The sequence below is a fragment of the Camponotus vicinus genome, unplaced genomic scaffold, assembly GCF_025532165.1.
Source record: "Camponotus vicinus isolate PSW18456_S1 unplaced genomic scaffold, iyCamVici1.0 SCAF_3, whole genome shotgun sequence".
NCBI classification, from domain to species: Eukaryota; Metazoa; Arthropoda; class Insecta; order Hymenoptera; family Formicidae; genus Camponotus; species Camponotus vicinus.
The window spans coordinates 6,637,202-6,654,142 of record NW_028141967.1 but is presented as its reverse complement, the minus strand read 5'-3'; the positions used below and the strand labels follow the sequence as shown (position 1 = coordinate 6,654,142).

The 16,941-nt window shown below is 26.8% G+C and overlaps 1 protein-coding gene across 1 annotated transcript; it reads left to right on the top strand.

The window, feature by feature from the left end:
* Positions 1-12,099: 12,099 nt before the first annotated feature.
* LOC145968364 (uncharacterized) lies at positions 12,100-14,654 on the top strand. Its single transcript, XM_083093759.1, has 4 exons — positions 12,100-12,257; positions 13,507-13,653; positions 13,728-14,166; positions 14,634-14,654. The coding sequence occupies exons 1-4, from the start codon at positions 12,100-12,102 to the stop codon at positions 14,634-14,636; spliced, it is 747 nt and encodes a 248-aa protein (XP_082949885.1). The 3' UTR covers positions 14,637-14,654.
* The last annotated feature ends 2,287 nt before the right edge of the window (positions 14,655-16,941 follow it).

Below are 16,941 nucleotides of genomic sequence, written 5' to 3'. Positions count from 1 at the left end.
ACCGCAATTGTAATAAATTGATCAGTACATAGATGTCAGATAATTAGATCGGCCGTATCGAAGGCCGGAATATAATGTGTACAATTAAAACAAGTTAAAAGCTAAAATTATGTGTGTAGTATGGATTTATTTTTATTATTAAAGCTACGTATTTATTATTATTATTATTATTATTATTAAAGCAACGTATACATATTCGATATATTAAAGCAGTAAGAATACATATTTAAAAATTTAGTTCAAATTTAACACTTTAATGTTTCATGTAAAACTTTATTTCAAATTCCGCATTTATTTTTATGATAAATTTTTATTATTGTTTTATACGCTAAAGATATGTAGCATTTCTTCCTTCTTGAAATAAAATTACGCAACTGTTCCATGAGAAATACATTCTTATGAAACAATTGCGTAATTTTAATTTAAGAAGGAAGAAAATTTTTTGCTGCGTATTTTTAACATATAAACAATAATAAAAATTTACCATAAAAATAAATGCGGAATTTGAAATAAAGTTTGCATAGTTGCAAATTCACTGCAAAATGTTGCTGCACCATTGTTGTGGGATTGCAATGTTAAAATGTCCGCTTTTAGGAATATTGCAATGTAAGATTGTAGCAATGTTACGGTGCAACGTATTTGTAATATTAAAACGCGTTTTGCTACAAATGCAGACACCGTTTTAAATTTAATAAATAAACTTTGAAAATATAAAAAAATGTTTAAGAAAGATAGGAAAAAATGCCTTTAAAAAAACATCTATTAGTGTTTTTTATTAGATGTTTCTTAAATATTTATCTCAATATATACATACAATTATTTTACATACATTCGACACCAGAATATTTTAATACGTGCAATAAATGAACTATTTCCTATTTACTCATTCAATTGAGAAAAATCTGTTTAATATTCTGAAACTCAATGAGAGATCCAAATTATTAAACAAATTATTTGTTTAATAATCTAGATCCCTCATTAGAGTCAGAATATTAAATAAACCAAGTCAGTTTATCAGAAATTAAACTGACACAAGACAAGAAATATAATTACTACATTAGTCCTTTGTAGACCTTATATCCACTTTAGATGAATTCGAATACGAGTTAGTTAAATTTGGTGTCGCCGCGTAGCGGCAAGTAAAGAAACACATGTTATACATTTTCGCTATGTTAAAACGTTGCTGCAACATTGCCAAAGTAATATTACAAAATAATGTCTCTGCATTATTTCTGCAATATTACACTGCAGTGAGCAATTTTGTAACAATGCAGCAATGTTGATGCAAGCTTCTGTGCTGTATGGGTAATAATAAATACGTAGCTTTAATAATAAAAATAAATCCATACTACACACATAATTTCAGCTTTTAACTTGCTTTAATTGTACACATTATATCCCGGCCTTCGATACGGCCGATCCAATTATCTGACATCTATGTACCGATCAATTTATTACAATTGCGGTCGATAATCTTCCGCATGATAAAAAGATTGACACAACCATTAAAATTCACCCTGTATATATAGCATAATTATTATTTATATATTGCAGAAATGTCGATAATAATTATATGGATATTTGAATCATTATTATAGCATTTGGATCGGTTAGCTACGCTGTAATATGTTGGGAAATAATACTGTATAAGTGATGCATGTAACAAAATTTTGCAGAGAAATAAAATGAAGAAGGCAAAAAGTATTGAAATTAAATGATAGCTTTGAGTGAATAATGTTGAAGTGTTATTGACTTTGAGAGAGAGATGCACTTTCTTTTCGAGACAATTCTTTATTTTTGTTTGCTAGCTGATAATATACTCTTGCTTTTCTTTTACATACCATAAACAAAACATTACACACACTCACCTCTTTTTTTGTTTTTTATAGCGCTACACGCGGAAAACCATGTTACTATTTGAACTACATCTTTCTTAGAGATCCAACAAGTATAAATTAAAAAACAATTAATTACTTTTGCGTTACAACCGCATACATATTTATGTATACCGAGTATAATATTTGCAAATTTTATTTTGGTTTTTCTATTAAAGATTAAAATAAAAAATAATTTAAACTCACAGTACGGTGCGCAATAATGAAGTTGCAGTATATAATGTGTTGTATAACGTTGACTCGTAAAATACAAATACACCCAAAATTATACACACATATATGACAAACAATGTTAAAAAAGTATGAATATTTCAAAATGTACTTATACTGCGACTAATTAAATTTTCATTTTGATTCTTTATATAGGTATTTAATAAAAGGTTTTAATTTCGGAAACAAATTTTTTAGATATAAATTTTTTTAGATATAAATTTTTTAAGTTGCAAAGTGTGAGAAATATATAAAAATATATTTATATGTGTATATAATCTAAATAATTATAAATTTTAAATAATGTTAAAACATTTTTTATACATTTAAAAATAGTAATCAAAAAATAAATTTAGTAAAAATATATCAATTATCATATTAATATTTTATATACAGGGTGTCCCACAACTCATAATTAAAATTTTATTAACGTATTCCTGAGCAAAATCTGAGACAAAACTTTTAATACAAAAATCTTGAGGCTACAATAGTTTTTGAGTTATAAGTTTGCCAATGAGTTCGTGTAGAATTTGCTCGCTCAAGTCCATAACTATATTTACATACGATTTACCGATCTGTCATTGATTTTTTCATGTTAGTATTAATTCCTACTGCATAGCTGATTTTATTTTGTCGTTTCTTATGTGTGTGTTTATTATGTACAATGTACATAATAGTAATTAATTAGTATAACAAGCAAATTATAAATAATATACGGAAAACATTTAATTCTTTTTTAAATAAAAATTTAAATAATTATTCAATTATTATTACATTTAAACAAAATTATAAAATCTAATGTTTTAACATAGTTGAAAAATGAAATACATTTCCTTTCAATAAAAGAAATATTTTAAAAATTAATCTATTATCATTATAAAATAAAATAAAAAGTGAAATCAGCTATGCAGTAAAAATCAATATCACCTGACATGAAAAAATCAATAACAGATCGGTAAATCATATGTAAATATAGTTATGGACTTGAGCGAGCAAATTCTACACGAAATCATTGGCAAACTTATAACTCAAAAACTATTGTAGCCTCAAGATTTTTGTATGAAAAGTTTTGTCTCAGATTTTGCTCAGGAATATGTTAATAAAATTTTAATTATGAGTTGTGGGACACCCTGTATATTTTGGGTATTGAAAAATCATATGAATTAAAATTATAATCAAAAATTTTTTTATTATATGCGTTATATTACGTAGTGTAAATAATGCAAGATAAATAAAAAATAAGCAATCCGGGCACGCCAAGTTTTCAGAACTTACTTCAATTTAAAGACTGTGCGATTTAAAACTTGCATAAAACGTTTTTTTTTAAATTATATACATTATATAAAAAAGGAATTAAAAAACTCCTAATTCTCATTTAATGTTGGATTTAAATATTTTAAAAATCAAGTTTCTCTGAATAAATATAAAATGCGTTTTAATTTCTTAGGGAGAATTTATGTATAATATTTCTACAATGTATAAAATTTCTAAAATTGATTTCATAGCAAATATTATATCAAATTTATAAATTGCTCTTAAGTACTTGGCTAATAGTAATTATTGATTTCATATTTAATTTTGATATTTTAATAATTAGAGATTTGAACTAAAGACGGATACACAAGAAGTTTCACTATAGAGAAAGGAATAAGACAAGGATGTGTGCTGAGTCCATCCCTGTTTAACACATACATTGCAGACTTAGATAGGGAACTAGCGAAAAGAAATATCGGAGATATAATTTTAGGAGAAGAAAGAATATGATCACTAGCGTATGCAAACGATATAGTTTTATTGGCAAAGAATAAAGTAACGCACTAGAGGATATGATGGATACATTGAAAGGGTTTTTAAGAAAAAGAAAAATGAAATTATGTACGGATAAAACTAAAGTATTGATATTTAATAGTAGTGGGAAGGGCAACAAAGAAAAATGGAAATGGGAAAATAGGGAAATTGAGGAAGTAAAAAGTTTTAAATACTTGGGTTTCACATTTAACGGGAAAGGTAATTACAAAGATCACATTAAGCGAATTAAGTAAGAAAGAGAGAATCGCAGCAAGTATGTGGGTTAGGAGAAAGTAGAGAAAGAGAAAAAGAAAGAGAAAGAGAAAACACATACAGAAGCAAACAGTACATAGTAGGATAAGGGAGGCGAGGTACAATAAAAGATATAAAAAAGTAGGAATAGAAAGACCTAGTTATCTTAAAAAATAAATATTAGATATTGAGGGAATGAATGATAAGGTAAGAGCATTATTAAGATGTGGTAATATGGAAAGAGATAATAGATATTGGATAAAGGAAAATGAGTATAGTATGTGTATTTTGTGAAGAAGGATTAGATAATATAGAATATTATGTAGGAGAGTGCGTAGAAGTGAAGAAGTGGTTTGCGGGTCTAGGAAGAAATGTAAATGAAAGGATCCAAAAAGTTCTGAATGATGATTTAGAAGAAGAGAAAGGAAAAACCCCAGAAAGATTATGGAAGGAAAAAGAGAAGAAAGAAAGAGGAAAAAGAATAAAGTGTATACAGAACAATTAGAAGAGCTTATATAAGATAGGAAAGAAATAGAAGTAGATGGTAAAAGATAGGTAAAAGAAATAATGAGGTAAAGAAATAAATAAAAGTATAAATGAAAAAATAAGTTATAAATTATAATTATAATTATAATTATAAGCGAAAATATGTGATAAAAGGAGATAAAGAGTGACACTATGTGATAAGATAAGAAAAATTTAAAGTTTTATAAAGAAATGTAAATGAATGAGTGTATATATAGTATATAGGTATGTAAATAGATATGTAAGCGAGTATGCTGGTATGGAAGCAAATAGGTACGCATGTATACATATATACAGGGTGTTAGAAAAGTCTGGAAACGGTCAAATATCTCGAAAACGAAACGTTTCTGAGAAAAATGTTTCCAATCAAAGTTGTAGGGTTTTAAAAGTTCTATTCAATGATCATATCCGTTTGACCTTGAGTGGAGGGGTCAAGGCGAGGTCAAGGCCAACATAATTTTTTTAAATGGAATACCCCATTTTTTATCACACAGTATTAAAGATGACAGCGAGACGTTTCCAAAACACTACTTGATGACCTATTTTTGTTGAGAATTGTCTGAGTTATGAGCTTTAGAATTTACGGTGCCGATTTAGATTTAAAAGGTATGGATGGATGAATGTTTAGAAATATTGTAATCAAGTCTCTTCTTGGCAATAGCTGAAGAAAGTAAAGAATTAACTAACTACATACATTTTAATATTACGCACCGTTTACTGCGTTCAAATAATTTTGGTCTTTTTTTTACTCTATTGATAAAAATTATCTTTTATTACTTTCTATATTCTCTTAATAGTTCGATTTTAAGTTAGTTTTTCTTTCTCTAATTTAATTTTTTATGCTTGTTTCTCATAATTATTTTCTTTCTCTACATTTATACTTTCAGAGTACTTGCTAATTCAGTCTTTACTTCATCCAATGTTTTCTCTAGATACTGATTGCTATATTTTCTTTTCTTATATATATAATTCGACGATAATGTTTGTATATCGTCTTTATTCTTTAACGAATTTATTTGTTTCAATTTATCTGATTTCTAAGACTTTTAGAGCTATTGATTTCATTTTTCTTCATTAAATACTGGAAATTAAAAACAAATATTTAATCTTTGCGAAATTAATATTTCTTATCGAGCAAAGTAATTGTTACGTTCGATGGACTCCACGATTCTTTTCTTTCTTCGAAACGATATCGTGGAAGAAAAAAATCAGGGATCGACTTGCATTTGAAACACAAAGCGATCCTTCTTAAGAATAATGATAGCGTATAAAAAAACGCAACCTAACCCGCGGAAATATATAATACATACACACACATAATTATAAGCGCTAACATGTATTTTTCATTCTTTCTTTATCTTTTTAAATATATTGTATTTTTAATTTAATATATAATTTAATTATTTAACCCTTCCGTTCTCTTCCCTAAATCCTGAGATCGCACTAGGTCCCATCCCACGTAACAAGGATTAAATTCCTTTACCGAAAAGGGACCATCGAACGAATAGGCTTAAAACCGTAGTGTTAAAGAGACCTTCGGTCGCTGACCTGTGTCAGGCTCTTCACATTCGTTCGACCCGATCCATACACACGCCCGAATAAAGTGTGTCACGGGATAAATAAGTTACGTTCTTCTATACGGCCCATCCATTCCAGGGTCTGGACGTAACACAATCTAATGTAACTTAAATATTACAATAACAAAAAAATATCTTATTGCAAAATATTTTATTTGGATCATTTTCATCATCTTCTTCAAGAATTTCATGTACAATATTTTCTTTGTTATCTATAGCATCAGAAAATCAAAGTGAATTAAAAGGATTCACTAAATCACATATTGATGTCTCACCCATCACTTCTTTTACACGCTTCAGCAAAAGATTTTGCCTTAAATTTGCTATTTCTCCATATTATAAATGTAATAATAATTTAAAACGTTATTTTATTTATATTTTTATATTACTACTCCTATATTATTATTATAAATTATATATTTAATTATAAATTATATATTATAATTATATTATAGTAATAATATAATATAGTAATAATATATTAAGATTGACAGAGGCACTTTTAGAAAAAATGTTTGATACAATAGTTTCTTATTTTTTGATGTTCCGATCCGGATGGCATATTTCCGGTCGGAATCAAAAGTTGAAAATATCACCATTTGATAGAGTGTACCCGATTTACTTAAAAATTGTTCGCAATTTTTAATAAAAGCCATTTATTTTCATTTTGAAAGGGGTGTACGGGTGGTCTGGGACACCCTGTATTTTAACTTTCTATGCAAAGCGAAGTCCAGCCTACACCACCCCTGAGTCAACACAAAACGAGGTTTATTATTGTACGGTTCCACATGGGTTTCCAACACGAAACGAGGTCTACCCCATACCACCCCTGAGTCAGCGCGAAACAAAGTCTATTATTGTACAGTTCCACATGGGTTTGCAACTTTCTATGCAAAGAGGTCCACCCCACGCGACTCCTGAGTCAGTGTAAAATGAGATCTATAATTCTTCACTCAGGAGGGTGATCTTGATAACATATGTCAAGAAGCTCATTGGAGGTGAGTCCCCTAATATCAACCTTTACCCTTTGTGCTTTTTCGTTCTGTCAGGAAATATAACGGTCAAAATAAGTAATAAATATTAATAATAACAACAGAAATGCAGTTACATGAGAAAGAAAATTATTATTAATACAAAATAATATACAAATAAATCTATATAATATACAGTTGTCTTAGACTTACGGAATCAACCGTTTATGGCATGTTCTTGAAATTATTTAAAGACAAAAATCCTAATGCTAAAATGTTGAGGAAGATAGTAATTTAGCACGAAAGATTAAAGATTTCCAATCGCATTGTGTTTTTCCGCTCTCAAAGACTACATAGCGCATCGAGGGGTCCGCACAGCGGGATCTTTAATTTTTTGTAGTGTCGAAACTGTTTTTTTTAACATTTTCATCTCCAAATGATCTTAGTACTCTGCCATTAACGACTGATTTGGTAAGTCCAGGACACCCTGTATGATATAAATAATAATAAAAATATAAATATAAATAATTTAATAATTAATAGTAATAATTAATAGTAATAATTTATTATTTTTTGTGTTATTTGTGTTATTTTAATATTGTTTATTTATGTATATGTATTCCTTTTCCTCTCAACATCGTTTTTCATTTATTTATTTATTTTTCTAGAAATCATTTTTTTGAAGTGCAAAACTAAAAATTATATTGTAAAAATTTGAGATTTAGAGATTTATAGTAAAATAAATCTATATGTTCTATATACATTTTTGTACATAATATAATTTATATAATGATACAAAAAATATATTTTATTAGAGTAATAAGAAATAGGAAAAGAAAAGTATTTTCTTTTGCAGATTTCTTAAAATTTTAATTGTATTTTTAATAATTGTATAATGATTTTATATTACTTTATATTTAATCTTTTTTATTAAGATTTTAAGTGAATTAATTCATAAGCCTTTGTAGATTATATTGAAGAAAAATCAAAATTACTTTTTGGATATAAAATTGAATATTTTAGTGTTAGATTTGGACATTAATTTCATTAGCCGAGAAAAAATCATTCTTTATTTAAATAAGTGTACGATAATCTACTTAATACAACAATCATTTAATAAATAATAAATTTGTGTTTTAAAAAAATTCTCTCTATAATTAAATTATTCCGTGATAATGTATATGTAATACATTTATATTGTCGTGTATACATATATAATATACGTATATATACGTATGCGAGATGAGTTAAAAGTATGTTTTAAAAATTTGTGATCGTATTTCTGGACAAAAAAGAAGAACAAATATTCATATGAACATATGGTAGCAAATATTTCGTTCGAAATATGGATCGAAATGGAGATAAATCAATAATATCAGTAATGATTTATTTGAACTTTACAATTTTATTGTTCTTTGCAAAAGATACTCTACATATCCTCATTTTCAATACATGTCTGAGCACGACATGACTGGCGCATTCGTTCAAAAACAACAGGATTTTCATGGGCTGTCTTGCAAGCATTTTGGACACGTGGTTCATAGGTCCTCTTTATTGTTAACTGGCGTTTGATAAATGACATTCTTCAAATAACCCCACAGATAAAAATAGTAAAGTCAGGTCCGATGATTTATGTCCATTCGATAACGGAGCATTTGCGTCCATATGTTCATGAAAATTTATTCTTCTTTTTTATCCAAGAACACGCTCACAAATTTTTAAAATACTTTTACTTTTGACTCACCTTGTACGTATATCGTCGTATAGTATACTATATCATCAAGTAAAATATTTCGACAACAAATTAATAATAACATAGTTTATTCCTTGCAATATGTAATGTGCTAATGTTTGTGTGCTTCGGCTCTGTTATCATATGCGCGATGACAGGAAAGTAATAGTACTAAAAAGTAATAGACGTTACCTTATATCCTTTTTTTTTTAACGCAATCGTGACCATAGGAAAATTATTTGCTACGATAATATGATTAATAAGAAATTGATTTTTATAATTATTATGTAACATATATATGCGACGATAGATCTCCAAGCGCCTATTTCACGTAATTTATTCATTTAATCAAATAAGAAGTACAGAAATCATAAGAAGTAACAGAAATCCAAAATAGTATAGGTAAAAATACATAAAAGGTACATATCATCGAACGCAATACTGGGTGACGGAACTTTGATGGCAAGGATATAAAATATATATAATGTATTAATGTGTGTGTGTGTGTGATATGTATATAATATATATGTAATATATATTAATAACCTACACATATTACACATATATAAACATTTAATATATTTTGTAAGTGTAAGGAAACTTTTCCTGTATCATTAGGTGCTTTCCATTTACATCAAAACTCAGATAAATCTCACTTCTGTCTTTCTTCAACATTCATATTAAAGAAAAACAGAAGTGAGATTTATCTGAGTTTTGATGTAAATGGAAAGCACCTATTAATCGCATACATACGAAGGTAATGTTCTACATACATATAAGGCTGAATAGCGCCGAAACTATCTTTTTCAAAAGTTGTGCCCATTAAGACTCTTGATTAGAATATCTTAAATTAAAACATATCAAAAATCTAGCCAATTCGATAGATAGCCATTTTCCATTAAATTAATCAGATGTCCTTTATAATGTAAATAACCAAATGTTATTTATATAACTATATGCAACTTATTTTATAATGTATATTAGAAAATTAAAAGTATTAAAATACAGAATGTTAAAATGTTTTATAATGAAAAATATTTTGATTTTTTCCGTAAGATTAAAAAAGAAATCTTTTTATAAACAGAAATTGTTAGTTGTATAGAGGAAAAGTCCTATAAATATAAAATTTTAACATGCCTGACAAATTTTAAAAAGTTTCTTAGGAGAAGACAAGAGAGATACTGAAAACGAAAATATTTGGAAAAAGAGAAAAGTAAAAACTAACAAAGTTTGTAAGAGCTCAATTAAATAATCTCTTTACGACTAGACTTTAAAATAATCGTTTTAGTCCCAGGTAAAGAAAGTTTATTGTACGTTTATACCTTATATCCTCCTAATATGTTTAGACATAGAGAAGAATAGATCAACGGAAAAAATTTTCCAAAGATTTTCGAAAATCAGGTAGAGAAAGTATGAAGATAAAAGCTGCAATTTCTAAATCTATGTAAATGTGTATTATTGTCGGGAACAAAAATTCACAAGTCATTAGTCCGAACAATAAAAGAGGAATTTTCTTATGCTAAAAATTTAAGTTCTGATTATAATATATGATCAATTATTATAATATAAAATTAATAGGATAAAGTAAATAAAATAAAATCTTTCAAAATCTGTAAATAAACAATGTATGTTTGTATTTAAAAGAGATCAAATTTTATCTCTATTGAAATAAATGAATGATGAGAAGATCGAAAATATAATTCGAAATGTTCGAATATATATTATTAAATTAAAATTGAAAATTTAAATCGTAAAGTTTATGCAAAATTAAATTGATGAACATAAAATAAATAAATACTAACATTCGTCTCCGACATTCATCTCACATATTTAGCGATTATATATGATTTATTTCTAAGTTATTTTAATTTTCCTTAAATGAATAAATATAATAAAATATCAAAAAATAGTAAAATGAAAAGAAAAAAAAAATTCCGATAAGAAAAATATGATAAAGATTTGATAAGGAATTGATAAGAATTTGATAAGAATTTGATTGAATTTGATAAGGATTTGATAAGAAATTTTGATAAGGAAAAAAGAAATTCCGATAAGAAAAATATGATAAAGATTTACGAGAAATCTAGAGGTATAAGATTTGTTTACATTATCGAAAAAAAAACGTAAAAAGAGAAGAATATTATTCAATTGAGCTCACTATTTATAGAAACGACACACGTGAACGCGGTATAAATAAAAAATGGCAACAAATGCCAGTTTGCAATCATTGCGTGAGGAACTTTCCCGTAAATATCTGTAAAAATTAAAATGTCTACTAATAATGCACGATTAAGTTTTTGAAATATAAATTTCTGATGAATAGCGCAACCACATGCAGCAAATAATAATTCTCGAGGCAGAGTGTATATTAAATCAAATCGTGTGTATGTATCTGTGTTGTATAAAGCTCAACATCAAAATATAATGGCTATACTGCTATGTTAATAGATATAATTCTTTTTTTTTATTATATAAAATAAGATGTTATTGTCTATATCCTCGATTTTGGTTTACATTCTCCTTTGACAAATTATGTAAAAAAAATATAATAAATCTGAAATTTACTGAAGGTTTCCCGTAAATCAAAAAGCATTTTTTAAAAATGGGAATTTTAGGAATTTTTATACACACAAAATTTTTATTTAATTCAAATTATGATTTACAGAGAGCTCAACGCTGGGCTTGACACTAATGGTATAGCTTTTACTATCTTCTTCGAGATATCGCAGTGCATGTATAATTGATAGTCAAAAAGCTGAAAAATTCCACTAAAATAGCATTGGAACAAAGTTATAAAGCCATAAATCTTAAGAACAATAAAGAGACAAATGGTCTAGGAATTTTTTTTTGAAAGAATTTGTCATTTGTTAAAATTTGTCCTATTGGCTAGTTTCTTTGACCAATCAGAACAGATGGATCTGTGTCCCTTTTATCCAGATTGACAAACACTTTGAATCATTTCTAGACGAAATACAAGTTTAGTCACATCACAGAAAGTGCACGGACGCATTGCAACCAGTACTAGAAGCTACAGTAAATTTTGTGCGCTTACATTTGTGTGTGATTAGTTCATCAGCATATAATCGAAATTAATATAATTGAATATTAATACGAAACCATTAAATAATCGGTTGCGATCATTTTTTTCAATGGCTACAATAATAGATTTGCCGGTAGAAGTGATCACTATCATATTGGAAAACAAGAATATCAGCGTTGAGGATATATTGAGTTTTGAATCCACGTGTAATAGATTACAGCAAATAACATTCAGCACGAAATTTTGGGAAAAAAAATTTTATCAAAGGTACTTTTTCTATTTAGTTTTTTTTTATATATTTTTTTATTTAAGTTTTCTTTCATATGCGGTTGATTGTTGTTGCTTAACGAAGCTCAATCTCCGCTAAAACAATAATGAAATAATAAAAGAATTATTATGTTATTATCTTATTAATTCATATTGCGTCTGTTGCTTCATAGCATATTGAGCTTCTGACGTTACAATTTAATACAATCGTAATAAAGAAAATTCAAAATCTGTTAAAGTTGAAATCTTAATTCGTCTTAAGACTCGACAAGTTATAATAAGTTTCATCAATGAATTTTTAAAAAAAGCTATGCGCTATTTAATAAAGACAGATTTGCTTTATTTCGCGGCTCATTGTTATCGTAATAATATCTTTTCTGAATTTTGTTATTAAATTATTAGCATAAGAATTATCTTGTATTTATTATTGTTTTTACTAAATAGAAATATGTAGTTATTTTACATTACTCAATGTTAGAAATATGTAATTATTTTACATAAATTGTTTTAAATTGTTTTAAATTATTAAAAATGAGGAATTGGAAAAATTATTGTTGATGTATAATAGAATTTTTATGTTTAAAAATTATTTTAATTTTATAATTGCAAAAAATTTTATTTTATATAATAAACATAATAAACCATTAGATTAAAGTTGTTGCGATTTTTCATATTATATTTTTAAAATTTGGAATATGGTTATGTATAAGTGTATATATTTATAGTAGTTTATATTTTTCATATTTTATTTTTAAAATTTGCAATATGGTTATGTATAAGTGTATATATTTATAGTAGTTTATATTCTCAAATAAATATTTGTTCCATGGTTTATATAATATTATTTTTAAGTTTTATAAATAATTTTATCTTCTAAATTTATGATATAAACGTACTTTTTCCACTAAGCTAAATATTTTCTTTCGTTCAAACCTTATATTTTCTACAATTTTATAAAACATTACATTTTCAATCAATTATATAAATATATGTGTATATAATATATATATATATATATATATATATATATATATATTATATACACATATATTTATATATATATATAATTAAGAAAATTATGTGTTTTAGAAAGTACATTGATTATAATTTATTGTTGTTTAATATAATTTTTAAGAATTTTCTGTCTTAATTTTAGGTTTTCTTCTTCGAAAAAAAATTATGAAAAGAATACAAAGAAACTAAAAAATATTTTTAATCATGCAGAAACTAGTACAGAATGTATTAAAAGGCTAGAGTACTATGTATCTCTAATGCCTTATAACAATTTATGTGATATTCAAGAAGGATTTATTCGTTTCCTCTGCTTTATATCGAAATATTCTATGATTTGTTGTTTTGTTCTGGACGATATAAGCAGAATTATGTCTACACCACGGTAGAATTTAATGAATTAAATTACAATTAACATTATAAATTAAAGTAATTATTGTACAAGTAAATTTTTTTCAGGCACGATTCCAATTTGACAACCAAATATAACTTCGGTCTAATTTTTCAATGGATAAGACAATATCGTTTAATAAATGAGCAAAATGAATTTATAAATTTATCGAAAGAAAAATTACTTTTAGAAAGGCAAATTGCCATTATAATTCAATATTTTCTACCATGTGTGTCTTACTCAGACATTGATGCGTGGTTAGATAATATTACACAAGAAGTATTATGCCGTCTTAAAAATAAACATCCTACACATTCTGTATTCTCGATATCTTCTGAGGAATTTATTTTCTGGAGATATAACAATATTGATGACAATTTCTGGAATCCAAGAGAAGGAAGGCAAATAATATGTATCCTGGAAGAATATATATTTTCTGAATTAGAGTTTCAGAAATTATTTGAATTATTCACAACATTAGATGTCGACTCGAAGTATATAAATTATGTAAGTTAATTTATATTATATTAAATTGTAATAATACTTTGTTATGCACTACGGAAGCATATCTGTCACATGTTTTATATCTTATAAATATTCAATATAATTTTTCTAATAAAATATGATATAGATTTTAAAGCATTACCGAGAATGTATATTACCTATTGTACATCACAGCGTAGCCAGAAGACTTGGTATACGCTGCTTTTTGTATAGGCGATTTGGTTCTGACGATTCTGCAAAATATATTCTGGAAATTCTATGGGGTCCAAAATAGTTAGTACAATTTGTAGTTTGAGAGCTAACCTAAAGTCTGATGTTATGTGTCTATGGTGTGTGTGTGTGTGTGTGTGTGTGTGTGTGTGTGTGTGTGTGTGTGTATGTATGTGTGCGTGCGTGTGTGCGCATGCGCGTGCATGTTTTTATATGTATTTGTGCATATGTACATATAATTATTTTTCTATTATTTTCAGTAATACGGAAAAACAAAGGATAGATTGTCTTTATATGAAAGAATCTAATCTACAATACCCTGCAAACATTGGTAGAGACGAACATCTCATTCATTATATCGATCTTTTACAGAATCCAGTACATGATATATTAGTAAGCAATCCTTTATATGTAATTTTTAAATTAAATTTAACAGGATATAGCTAATAAAAATAACAATCAATTATAAGTCTTATAAACAATACGTTGATCAATTAGTCAATTTATTCTAAAAGCAATAAATGATACATAATTTGTTTTATTTTGAGTTTGTAATTGAAATTTTTTTCATATGTCTATTTTTTTAAATTAAAGGAGGTGCTTGAAACTTTCAATTACAAACTATCGGATTTGAGTGATCTGAACGATCATTTTAATATATTTTACTCTTGGAAACTCAATAATATGAGGAAGGTCTTATTACAAAATTTATATACGTTAAATATTGAACAAACGGATGAGTACAGTATTATTGCACGCTCAATAAAGGTAGTGTATTTTACACACACATATATATATATACACACATATATATATATATATATACACACATATATATATATATAGGAATCAATTGGTGTAAAGAAAACACAAAATTGTTTCGAAAAAAAAAATGTAATTTGCAATTAACAATTACATTTTTTTTCTTAAAAATAACTATGTGTTTTCTTTACACCAATCGATTCCTCTCATTATTTTGTACATAAAAGTATTAAGGTAAGATAATCGAAAAATGAATATTTTACTCGATATTTTATGGTTTATGTAAAATTAAGAAATTATTTCAAGCCTTATAACTCGAAAAGTACTTGATGAAAAAATACTTTATTATAGTGTTTTGGAAAGCTCTCGACATAAGCTATAAGAATATGCAATAAAAAATAGGTGGTTCCATTTAAGAAATTAAAGGTGTCCTTGACCTCACCTTAACGATGTCATCCAAGGTCAAACCAATGACACCATCTTATGTTCCCCTCAAAACCATACAATTTTTGTCGAAAACGTTTTTCTCTAAAATGCTTAGTTTTTGATAGAAAAGGGGTGTACGGGTGGTCTAGGACACCCTGTATATATATATATATATATATATATATATATATATATATATATATATATATATAGGGTGAGCCATTTTAATTAACGCACGCAATTATTTCGGAAACAAAGCATTTTAGAGAAAAATGTTTCAGACAAAAGTTTTATGGTTTCGAGGGGGCCATAAGATGGTATCATTGGTTTGACCTTGAAGAGTTATTTGAAGGTCACATGAAGATCACCTTCAATTTCTTAAATGGAACCTACTATTTGTCATTGCATATTCTTGTAGCTTATCTCGAGAGCTTTCCAAAACACTATAATTAAGTACCTTTTCGTTAAGTACTTTTTGAGTTATAAGGCTTGAAATAATTTCTTAATTTTACATAAACCGTAAAATATCTTGTAAAATATTCATTTTTCGATTATTTTACCTTAATACTTTTACGTACAAAATAATGAGAGGAATCAACTGGTGTAAAGAAAACACATAGTTGTTTTGAAGAAAAAATATATAATTTGCAATTAACAATTCCATATTTTTTCTTAAAAAACAACTATGTGTTTTCTTTACACCAATCGATTCCTCTCATTATTTTGTACATAAAAGTATTAAGGTAAGATAATCGAAAAATGAATATTTTACTCGATATTTTATGGTTTATGTAAAATTAAGAAATTATTTCAAGCCTTATAACTCGAAAAGTACTTGATGAAAAAATACTTTATTATAGTGTTTTGGAAAGCTCTCGACATAAGCTATAAGAATATGCAATAAAAAATAGGTGGTTCCATTTAAGAAATTAAAGGTGTCCTTGACCTCACCTTAACGATGCCATCCAAGGTCAAACCAATGACACCATCTTATGTTCCCCTCAAAACCATACAATTTTTGTCGAAAACGTTTTTCTCTAAAATGCTTAGTTTTTGATAGAAAAGGGGTGTACGGGTGGTCTAGGACACCCTGTATATATATATATATATACAGGGTGAGCCATTTTAATTAACGCACGCAATTATTTCGGAAACAAAGCATTTTAGAGAAAAATGTTTCAGACAAAAGTTTTATGGTTTCGAGGGGGCCATAAGATGGTATCATTGGTTTGACCTTGAAGAGTTATTTGAAGGTCACATGAAGATCACCTTCAATTTCTTAAATGGAACCTACTATTTGTCATTGCATATTCTTGTAGCTTATCTCGAGAGCTTTCCAAAACACTATAATTAAGTACCTTTTCGTTAAGTACTTTTTGA